This window comes from Halichoerus grypus, chromosome 10, assembly GCF_964656455.1.
Source record: "Halichoerus grypus chromosome 10, mHalGry1.hap1.1, whole genome shotgun sequence".
Lineage (NCBI taxonomy): Eukaryota > Metazoa > Chordata > Mammalia > Carnivora > Phocidae > Halichoerus > Halichoerus grypus.
The window spans coordinates 6,278,980-6,291,195 of record NC_135721.1 but is presented as its reverse complement, the minus strand read 5'-3'; the positions used below and the strand labels follow the sequence as shown (position 1 = coordinate 6,291,195).

The 12,216-nt window shown below is 41.2% G+C and overlaps 1 protein-coding gene across 5 annotated transcripts in view; it reads left to right on the top strand.

The window, feature by feature from the left end:
* KIDINS220 (kinase D interacting substrate 220) overlaps positions 1 to 1,692 on the top strand; it is a 104,763-nt gene extending 103,071 nt beyond the window's left edge. For all 5 annotated transcript variants that reach the window (XM_078055937.1, XM_078055938.1, XM_078055936.1 and 2 more), the window contains 2 exons: positions 256 to 312; positions 1,220 to 1,692. In XM_078055937.1, coding sequence (XP_077912063.1) covers positions 256 to 306 — 51 coding nt within the window. In that variant the 3' untranslated portion in view covers positions 307 to 312; positions 1,220 to 1,692. The remainder of the gene's footprint in view (positions 1 to 255; positions 313 to 1,219) is intronic.
* Positions 1,693 to 12,216: the final 10,524 nt, after the last annotated feature.

Below are 12,216 nucleotides of genomic sequence, written 5' to 3'. Positions count from 1 at the left end.
TGGGCTATTTGAAATGATTGTATTTTTAATTTCCTGGTGGTGGTGCCCCCTACCCTTCCCTACCCCACAATTTCAAGCCTAGGCCATAATTATGGAAAATTAATTGAAAAATAGAAATTTATATATAACAGTGAGCCTGCACTGCATGGTCTTAATGGTTCAGCACTTCAGAAAGGTTGAGAATCCTTGGTTGAGACTGATTAACTAGAAAGAGAAGTTAAAATCTTACATAATTTTAAACCCTTTCATGTTTAGGAAGAAAATGCGGCCCTTGAAATAGATACATCTTCAGAGGATCCAATTTAAACTAAGGTACGTAAAAAATTAGTTTTCAAATTCAACTAGTTTTAAGCCAGTTTTTAGACACAATTCTCACCAATTAGAGTATATTCTTACTGCTTTAAGAAACAGAGTTAAGTAAGAAACATCTAAAACCATCACTAGAAATGAACTACTGTCCCCTACACAGCCAAAACTTTGTAAGTAAAATTACTAGTAAAGCACAGTGTTGGTTTACACCGTCCTGAGTCCTCTGTGCCCAGGTCCCTGTGGTGGCTGAAAGGTTTCATTAACTCAGCCTTACTCGAACTCGGAGCAGAGCTGCTTGAATGGGGCTTGGGTGGCTTGTATGATTAGCTCCACCCTGAATTTCCCCTTACAGTGAAGCACCAAGAAAATAAAGAATTTATAAGAACATAAAAGGGTCCTGGAGAAGGAAGAGCAATTATTTCCAGACTCTTAGTAGTATGACTGTTGAAAAAGTCCATGAAAATGTCAATGATTTGATCTCACTGAAGACCAAAGTTGGCAGAAATGTGAATTACACAATCTGTGTGATAAAAGGCGGTGTGACTTTTCAAGCACACAGTATTCTGAATGTGCCTGTGGAGTGTAATCAGCAGTCATTTGTTTACAGAGAACACACTTAAGTCCTGAATTTTCTGAGTCTGAATATGGTTTTTGTAGTGCTACTTACATCAGTGATAGACATCAGGAGCCCTTTCTTAGTTTTGCCAAGATTTAACAAAATGTGAAATAATATATGAAACCAAATTATTAAAATTTGAATAAATGACCTTTTACTATTAAAACAAATATAGAATTACATGCTCCATATTATTCAAATTAAGCTGTTTGAAATAACTAAGATCGTCTTGATTACCCACTATCATTTTCTAATTCTAACATTTTATACTTATTTACCTTGTTTTCTTTCAAGGCAACAAGGGCTCTAGATCTTAGTACCTTGCCCGTAGACCATTTCTCGTGACAATTCGGTTAGCTTCTCACGGTCGGCTTCCTCACCAAACCTAAGGGGGTCAAGAAGATACTACCTACCACTCAGTAATCCTGCTACCCAGTCGCTGGAGAAGAGAGATTTGTTCACCTCTACCAGTTTTCTTTCCTAGTAGTTGTAAAATTTGAATTAGTTTTAATGAAGTTTTCTGTTTATGAAATTCTAGATAAAAGCCCAAATGTATAGCAAAAAGCATGTCAATGAACTTCACAAAACCCGACATTTCTATCTTCTAGCATCTTCTTGGTCAAATATGTAATAAAAAGTTAGATTGTTATTTTTAAAATTCTAGCTCCTGACACTAGCACGTTTTTCGCTAGCATGTTTCTGAGAACGCATACAATGTATACTGTTATAGTTAATGCACATTAAACTCTGTATTCTTGAAAAAGTTACTTTCTTTTTGAGTTCTTTGTGTTTTTCTTCCTCTACCTTTAACCTGACTTCTTTTCGCTTTTTTTTCTTAAGTTCTTTTTTTCTTTATATTGTCATATATTTATCCTATTTTACCATAAAGCATTCCTTAGCAGAATGGGACAGAACCTCAAGACAGCTTTTAGACCAAATCTTGGATTTCAGATAGCCAGTGGACCTCGAGTCAGTACTTGTCAAGTGAGTGAATAAAGTCTACCGTAAACTTGGAGAGTCTGCCCACAGATCCTACACTGTGTCTTAAAAATGCTGAATTGGAATGCCTTAACCCTGTGGCTTTGTGCTATAGTTCCTTACAGGCCCCCAGGGTTCCCTATCACTTTATCCCCGCCCTGCTACCTGTCTGGCGGCTGTAAGCTTTTCTGTCTGGGACTCTGGGAGTCTGTCAGGACATTTATACCAGGCTTTGTTAAAAACTCCCGGGGAGGGATATCCACAGCGCAACCTGATAAGCACTATCACTTTAGAGTGCTAGGCCCTGTGTCCCGTGGGGATGTGTTTGTAATCCTCTCTGCACTTTAAGCTCTTTGTTTGGTACTTTGTGGAGATGCTCATCTTCAAAATTAATATAATTGTGCAGTCAGATTAAAATGCTTCACTTTATGTTTTACTTTAGGACGTTGAAAAAATTTCGAGTATGACTTAGCATGAGCATGTTTTCTCTGAGCCCAATGGGGGTACATCATTATTAGGAGAACATTTAATATCAGGCCATCTCAGAGAACTTGGTGTGTAGGTTCACCTTATCTATAGCTCAGTCTTCCAACCTTTCTTTTAGTAGCATTATTTATTATTTTCACTGACCACCCCTCATTGCTCTCTGTCATTTATCTCAGGTTGGTCACTCTCAGTTTGACCAAGAATGAGCATGTTATTCTGCGATTCTATACTGAATATTTTATATATGAGCGGGCCATTGTGTGTTGCTTGAAAATTTCTTTAGTAAGATAGGCTAACCACTCTTAACAACCGCCCAATCTCATTGACTTAATACCATTGAAGTTTATTTCTTCTTCCTGTGACAGTCACTGTCATCTAAATTGACAAAGACTTGGAGAGCCCGGCTCCTTCATCTGTGGCCTCACCAGGCTCCAAGGCTTCAGAGTCCTCGGGCCCATCTCACGCATTCCGTGAGCACAGAGGGGAGCAGAGAGGGGGGAGGACCGCACGCCAGCCGTGTGCGTGGTCCAGCAGGGAGGTGGTGTGTACCCCTTCCACTGGCCTTCCTGAGTCCTGTGGTGGCCGTGAACGGCCGGGGATGCTAGGGTGTGAACTGCATGCCCTGCAGGAAGAGCGAACATTTTGGGGAGCATGCAGGAGCCTTTTCTACTTAGACACTTGACGTGGATTATCTGCGGCAGATTAAACACCGTGACTCATCTTGTTTTCCACTTTAACAGCAGTTCCTTCTTTTTGTTGACCTCTCTTTTAAATTTTACTTTGTATGCAGTTTTCTTTCTGGTAGGGAAGTCTGTTAAAATCAGAACACCTAACCTAGAAGAAGGATTTTAGGGCAGGGTGGTTTCCAATTAGCCAGTTCTTTCTGTGCACCCAAGAAACTTAACAAGATTTCTGATGTGGAACAGGCTGCAGGAAGAATTTCGCAAGGTAAGAATGGGAAAAGAATGAAGTTTCACAACTCCCCTAGAATGCTTTTCTATCCAAAGACTCTGAAACCATCCAGAATCTGCCTGACTTTCTGTTGCTATCGATTCTTTGAAATCTCTTCCTCCTGGAACAGGGGCAACAGCGACTCTCGGTTGCTTTTCCTTGTAGTGAGAGGCGGCAGCTTGTGGTGCTGGGAGGCTCCTGGCCCCAGGCGGGGGGAGGCGGGGGCTGCTGGTTCACAAAGACGCAAAACCCCTGCTAGCGACCACTCCTGTCCGAGAAATGGCACCCCTGCCCTTAGAAGTCAGTGGGAATTAGACTTCATGTCCACAATTTTGTCTTTAAATGAACTCTCTGCAGTCTAACTCTGTTGACCACTTTCCAGTTTTTTCTTACCAGTATATCCTCGGTTCCAAGATGCACGTTTTTTCACTTTTTGACTTTTCTGAAATGTTTTGACAACCGGCAGCATTTTTCTTTAGCCTTTCCTAAAGTAAGGACACATCCTACAGTTGATGGAGTCCTGTTTGGATTGATAAAGGACAATATTACTTTAGTATATGGCATGGTCATGCTGGATTGCACTTTAGCAATAGCAATGAGCTAGTGGTGCTGTATATTTCACTGACCTCCAAAAGTCAACATTTTATGCCAAGTATCTGTGTTATCAGTTATTAGTCCTCCTGTATTCATTTTGGATATTTAAAATATTGTTATGTATTTATTATAATAAAAATAGCTTACATTTATTGAACACACATGCACCTGACAATGTTCTAAGACCTCTACACATATTAACTAATTTAATCTTCACCATAACTTCATGAAGTAATTACTATTACTTTCAATTTGCAAATGAGAAACTGAGTGACAGATTGATTTCCCAAGGTCACACGGCTACTAAGTGGTGAAGCTCCAATTCAAGCCACGCAACGTGGCTCCAGAATGCCCACTCTTCATGCTATGTCTTTATTGTTCTTTAGCTAATTAGGGATGAATCAATTCTTACATTTTTCAAGATAGATTTTAATTTTAGCTTTCTTTGCTGTATGATCGTCGTTGTCTATTTGTTTCAAAATAGGATTTGGGGTCTCTCAGACAGCTTTCTGTTTTGTTTTAGAAAGATAAAGATCTAAAAAAAAAATCTATAGCCATGTAAATTACATTTATAGAGAAAAAATTGATTAGCATCCAACATCTTTGTTCCTACTAATTATTTTAGAAGAATGTTGGATTTTTGGTTAAAAATTTATTGACTTCTTTGAAAAGGTCTTTTTATTATTATTATTCATGGATTAGACCACTACATTAAAGTTTGCACATTATGTTGAAAATATTCATTTTATTTGCAGTCTTATTGTTATATGGCTTTCATACATTTGCTCTTCCATATGTCTATTATCAATATTCTGTGATAGATTATAATCCTAAATACCACTATATGTATTTTTCTTTGTATCCTATTATTGATCAGAATTAATGCTTAATAAATGTTAATAGGTAAGTAATATATGTCTATTTAAAAATCATTACTGCAGTAGATTTTTTTTTTTAAATGATTCTGGCCACTGCCTCCTAAGAAAAGAAAGGAAAATAGGCAAAGCTGGACTCATAAAGCTGTATTTCATAATGACAACTAGTCACTAATTGCGAGAAGCCAATAGATACATCAGTAATAGTGGATAGACAGTGCATTGAGATGGTGGTTGGGTGACAGTATAGTTTTGTATAATTATCTGCCTAATAATGTGAGTGCTTACTTGAGCCAGATGCTGTTATAAGTACTTCACATGGGCTAACTCATTACATTCTAACCAGCCGATAAAGTAGATCCTGTTATCATCCCTACTTTACAGATGCAGAGACTGCAATGCAGGAAGTTATAACTTTTACATAGATTTACATGCATTATATTTTTATAACTGTTTCCTAAAATATTGGCATTATTAGTATTATTATCTTAGTTTTTGAGAAAACAAGATTTGGGGGTTTGAGGCCCATCCAGCCCTTGACCCTACCCGCAGGGTCACCCAGCAAGTAAACAGAACAAAAACACCAACCCTGGTTTTCTGCCTCCCAATTTCGTGATTTTCCCATCACACACCACACTGCCTACCTCTCTTCCCCCAGTAACCCCTCACTGGGCGCTGCATGGGTCTGTGATGCTTCTGTTTTCCATTCCCTCACCAGAGAAAACGTCAGTGGAGAGTAGTAAACATATCTGAGTCTTCACGTTCAGCTGAATGAATCTCAGGTTTCCCAAAGAAGCTCTCTGTCCTTCCTCTGTGCTGTTCCCCCGAACCACGGCAGTAAAGTGCAGTCCAGACCTGCAGGTCACCCTGGACCTGCGAATCCTTGCGTATCTCAGAACGAGTCCCCTGTCTGGCTCTACCATCCTCGCTGACGGGATCTCCTCAACTGAACTCCATTCATTTGGTATAAACGACCAAGGTGAAATATTTAAACTGGTTCTGTGTTTGTGTGTGTGCGTGCGTGTGTGTGTGCGCGCGCGTGCGTGCGTGTGTGTGCATACACGCATGTGCATATGCGTGTGCATGTATTAAAATTCTACCTTGCCAGATAGCTGCTTTGTTTGAGCCCATCACTGAATTAGGGAGTCAGTTGGTCAATCCGTCACTGGTGAAGGAACACAGAACTGAGTCGCAAGGCTTCAGTGATGGGCCTGGCTCTGCTACTTATTTGTCAGATGGCCATTTACTTGTCTGCCTTAGTTTCTCCATCTAGTAAACACAGAAAGGATGGAGGAAAGAGGATTTCCTCCTTTGGTAGCCGGTGTCACTTCCCCAGAGTTTACTATGTGTTGGCTCCTTGCACACAGTAGTTCTCTGATCTTTGCAATAATATTTAGGGGTGGATATTTCTCCTATCTTACAAGCAGGGGAACTAAAGCTGAGAAAAGTTAAAAACCTTGCCCAGTGTCTTGTTGTTATATGTTAGAGCAAAAATCTGAACTCAGGTCTGACACCAAAGCCATTGAATGTGTCCCCAGCTATCCATGTGCCTCTCCAAGGAGGTACGTGAACTCAGGTTGCAGACACTCAGCACCCAGAGCGAAAACGCTGTGGTCATCCAGTCCAGCCCCCTCGGATTTACCCACAGGGAAATTATAAAGTGGTTGTATCACTACAACTGTTTTTGGGCTACCCAGAATGGTTTGCTTCCACTTCCTTTTAGCTTCCTTTTATCTTTGTCTTAGCTTGGGCTGCTATAACCAACTACCACAGACTGGTGGCTTAGGAACAACAGAATTTATGTCTCAGTTCTGGGGCTGGAAGTCCAGGATCAGGGAGCCAGCCTGCAGGTTCTGGTGGAGCCCTCTCCTGGCCTGCGGACACCGACTGCGCCTTGTATCCTCACATGGGGGAGAGCGGGGAGGAAGTGAGCTCTCCTGTGACTTGTATAAGGGCACTAATCCCATTAAATGAATTTTGAGGTTACACAAACATTCAGTTCATAACAATCTTCCTCCTCTGGATCACTTTCTGGCTAGCAGAAACCAGCTCTTTGTTATTAGACCTCTTAAGTGCTAATGTTCACGACGAGTAGAAACTGTCTCCCAGCTGCCTGCTCTTTGGGTCTGGCTGACTTCCCAACTGCTGGAAATGCTGGTGCCATCACTCTGCTGCTAGGGGCTTCCGAAGACCACGCCTCTGCACCCGAGATGGAAGGTCCGCCTTTCTGTCCAGGCTAATGGATTTATCTGCCATCCCCAGAGGCCTGACAGAGTAGAGGGAAGACGGTGGTCACAGGGTGTGGGTTCCAGACAGACTCGGCTTTAGCATTAGATCAAGAAAATGGCTCATCCTGGACCTGCTCCACCAATCAGGACCCTTCTTGCAGGTGGTCCCTCATCGCTGGAAACAAGGTGGTCTTTCCTCTAGGACCTGTAGACACACTTCAAACTTCAAAGCAGCCACTGTATCTTCCAGAATTAGATCTCCAGCCCCTCGTGCCTCCCTGGAGGATGGGAGATGGGGCTGAAAGTTCCACGCTTCTAATCATGGCTTGGTCTTTCTGGTGACCGGCCCCATCCTGAAGCCATCCAGGAACCCACTGAGAGTTGTCTGATTAGAACAAGATGTGCCTCTCCCCCAGGAAATTCCAAGAGATTTAGGAGCTCTGTCAGGAACCTGGGTCAAAGATCAAATATACATATATTTCTTATTATGCCACAATAATAAAGCAAATATCAATAATATCAATTTAACCACAGTAAGGTTAAGAAATAGAAACTGCCAATATCTTAGAAGTCTTTTGTGTGTCTCTTCTGGAAGTACGCCCAAAGTACCATTCCCTTGCTTGAATCATCCTCTCCTTGCTTACCTTTATGATTTTACCACCTGTGTATGTCTCCTGGAACAATTTTGCCTGCTTTTGATCTCATATAAATAAAATCATACTTAATATTTACCCCTGACTTGCTTTTTTCATTGAACACTATGAGGTTTATCTGTACTGCTGTACATAGTTATAATTAATTGTCATTGAAGAATAGTATTCTATTACATAAATATGTATGACTTCCCTATTTACCTAATTGGGTATTGGGTTGTTTCCAATTTTTATTGCAGTGTTTGTATGAATGCGTTTTACATGTCTCCTGGCATGCATGTGCAGGAGTTTGGACTTTTTATGTACAAATTTCTAGGTTTGAGTTATTTCTAGAAAAAACATGGAGTTTTTTAATCAGAAGAATAGTGCAAACAGCAAAGACTCTCCTAGATTTGTTATATCTCTAAACCTCCCCTGGGTACGTCTATGTCTAGACTGCTGTGACGATCATGAAATCTTAACAAACATATTAGGAGCTGGGATCAAGTGTCAATAGTGAGTGACAGCACAAGAAATTGCCCTTTGGAAACAGACCAAAACTGGGACCTTTCATTTTGGAATGAGGCAAGGAGAAAATAGCTGTGATCCAAGGCATCCATCGGCCTTGTGATGGATGTGGCCAGGAGATCGCGTATGTGCCCAGCAATCCTGAGAATTCCAGACCTCCCCTTCCTCCGGCACCAGCAGAACTCTCCACCCAGATGAGGGCAGTCATCTCCCATGCTGGTCTAACACAGAAATGTCCCCCAAACCAACTCTCCCTGCCGTGTTTTCCTCCTTCTCATTGGTGCCATAATGATCTACTCAGGTTCAGAATGAGTTATCTTTGCCTCCTGTCTCTCCCATCCTCTCAGCCCATCTGTCACTGAGCTCTTAGCTATTCTCTGTAGTATCTCTCCAGACTGTCCCTTTAGGGTCCCTTCACCTTGCATCTTGTCCCTACCACCACCTGCGTCCCACCTCTTCCCTTCTTCATTATCTGCACACAAATACTGATGAAGCCTCCAAAATCATGGAGTTCATCATTTCCTGCTCAACAGTGGTGATGCCTCTCCCGCCCCAAGTATCCAATCTAGTGACCTTCCATGGATGCTCAAGACCCTTCAAATTATGGCCCCAATTTACTCCTGTTCAAATCGATTTCTAAGCTAAAGTTGTCCACTTACCTAGATTTTCCTCAGTATTATAAAGATCTTCAGAAAACTAAATTCAGAGATCCTTATTTTTGTGGGTTTGTCCTCACTTCGTCCATGCTCAGGTGCATGCTCTTCTCTTCCTCACAGGCTGAGTGCTGACCCTTCTTGACACAGTATCTTCTATTGAAATGCAGTTGTCTGGGATTTCCCTTAAAGCTGAGAAACTTTTCACAAGCCAAGGGAGTGTTCATTCATGCCTCCATGCCTCCAGCCACCACCATAGCAAGGAGGGCACTGGGACAAGAGTCAAACTGGAGCTTGGTGTATAGCAAGGGAACAGAATTTATTACAGAAAGAACTGCATTAAATTGAAAAATAATTGAAAATTTCTCAAAAATTTTAGAATTAAAAAATTAATGCTGTGATATTGGGACGCCTGGGTGGCTCAGTCAGTTAAGCGTCTGCCTTTGGCTCAGGTCATGATCCCGGGGTCCTGGGACCGAGTCCTACATCAGGCTCCTTGCTCAGCAGGGAGCCTGCTTCTCCCTCTCCCACTCCCCCTGCTTGTGCTCGCTCTCTCTCTGACAAATAAATAAATAAAATCTTAAAAAAAAGAATGCTATCATATTACTTATGGAAATAGAAGAGTCCTGAGCTTAGCAACATACAGAAGCGTAAAGTTCTCCAAAGAGATCTGAAAAGATTTGAGTCTAACACCTTTAATTTGTAAATTTTTAAATTAAGGGTCCAAGTGTTTTCCAGCATGTCGCAACTTGTTTCGACTTGCAGCAGCACTAATCTCAACGTTGTCTAAACTAATCTTTTTCCAGCAGCCTTAACAGACAGAGGAATGCATTACTATGCACTGGACTAAAAAGAACTGACCACTAGTTGGAGTGAAGAATATCAACGAACATGTGAAGCTAATTTTTCATGTAAATTGTAAATACATAATAAGAGATTGATTGGACATAAATGACATCAAAAGCAAGAGTGTGACCCTGAAGATTAAACAGGGTACAGATGATATTGATGACCATTCAAGTAAATAGTCAGTGACACGGTCATGAAAGAGGTAAGAGCTGTGATTCTAGCAACAGGACAAGCGCTGGGAGAAGAGTTGACTTTTGAGAGCAACTCACATGTCCTGGAGGACGACTTGAACACAAGGTAAGACTTTAAAAAAAAAAATCTGTACCATGAATTTGAATGACAAGAGGAGAAATCAAAGGCTTAGTATTTGTTCTGGTCTTTCAAAGGAAACTGGACAAAAATAGCATGGATTTGAGGAAAACAGTAATTGGTGATGAGAGGTGGTGTTTTCTCTGTGACCCAGAAAAAAAATGTCAAAGTTTGCACTGGAAAATTACAACATTCCCAACATCCCCCAAAGCACACATGTCAAAATCCAAATAAAGAGCACATTGCTTTGTCTCTCTGCCATCTGTGGGATGGTTCAAACTGGAGGTCAAAAATCCATCCATCCTGTCATGCACATATGCTCAAGGTCCACAGGATGCCTTATAAAGTGGAGAGTTAAATGGGGTCTGTTGGCTTCACCACATCCAGGACCCAGCTGAACAGTTTCTGACCAAAATCTGTCACCAAATTTGTCACGGACTTTAGCTTTGCCCTTGAATGTTTGTACAAGGCTGGTTATGTGAGGATATTAGTAAGTATAACACAAAAAACTGGATTGGTGGTCAGATGACTTTAGAAAATCCAGTCAAATGGGTTTCTTTGTTACATAATTTATTAAAACTTTCAATGTGTATTTGGAAACTCCAAGGAGAGAGAATGGTGTGCAATCTCTTCCAAACACATCCAACCCCAACCTCTGTTTCCCTTGAGCATCGAGCAGGACAGTATTCCATAGAACACCCTGTAAAGAGCCTTGCTTAATTGAGGTCTTTCCTCCAAATGACTTTTGGAAATTTCAGTAAAGAAAATCTGTCATTGAGCATATTCAAAAAATTATGCTGTTTCTGTCTAAATGATTTCCGCCCAACGTTCGTCTTTAGAGTATAAGACATCCGTTTTGGTCAGTCTAAGAACTTGCACTTCCTGCTACATAGTGACTTCAATACCAGTTAAGAATGGGAGAAGGATCACATGAAGCTCTTCCCTCTCCGTCCTGACACGTCACCGTGCAAGGACAAGGAGCCCAGAAAGGGGGATGACAGCAGTGGATGGGTCCAAAACATACTCAAGTCCAGAGCAGAGACACAGGCTGTAGCCAGTGGGCCCCAGAAGAGAAGAGAGTTGGTGTGCAGGGGCCCTCAGAGGCCCTTGAGGCTGGGGAAGCCCAGGGTCACCCCCTAGAGGCAGAGGTGAAAGTGGATGAGAAAGGGAAGCCTGGCTGAACCCTCTCCTCCTCCTGTCAGTCCCCAGAACATTTATTTGCCCAGAAAATGTTCAAGCCAAGTGATTTCCAGTTCTTTGCTACCAATAAAATGGAAGCTAGATGTAACCGAGTTGTCATGGTATAGAATACTAAAAATAAAGTTTGAGACTGAATTGCTGTGCAATTTCTAGCATGTGACTTGGACGAGGTTGAAAGAATCAATGACATTTCTCTATCAAAACTGCTTCCAACTCCATCTCCTTCTTTATGTGAGTGAGGTTTCTTGGCACTTAAATCTATACAAACAAGGATTAAAATTCATGTTGAACTCTGGCTCATTCTATACAATAGTAATATTCATCCGTGGATACTTAAAATAACTGAAAAACAGTTTTAGCCATCTTATTTTCTGTAAAATATTGTCTTAATGTTTATAAAAATTTTTAAGTGTTGAGTAATGTTTTGTGGTAACTAGAAACAAAAACACTTATAATTTCAATATGTAAGTGCATATATATTCTTTTTACAGAAAGGCATAATAGGATGAGAAATAATTTTCAAATGCAAACATATATTAGAATAAAACTTTGTGGGGGACTTGGCCTAGAAACACTAGGTCAGGGAGAAAAAGAAGCAATGTGAAATTTCTGACTCCGAAAGAAGAAATGGTTCTTCTTTTACTTCTTTTACAGTAAAATGGTATTTAACTTTATTATTATTTTTTAAGATTTTGTTTATTTAGGGGTGCCTGAGTGGCTCAGTCATTAAGCATCTGCCTTCAGCTCAGGTCATGATCCCAGGGTCCTGGGATCGAGCCCCTCATTGGGCTCCCTGCTCCACGGGAAGCCTGCTTCTTCCTCTCCCACTCCCCCTGCCTGTGTTCCTTCTCTTGCTGTCTCTCTGTCAAATAAATAAATGAATCTTTAAAAAAAGATTTATTCATTTAAAAAAAAGATTTTGTTTATTTGAGAGAGCATGAGCAGGGGGAGGGGCAGAGGGAGAGGCAGAAGCAGACTCCCTGCTGAGCAGGGAGCCCGATGCGGGGC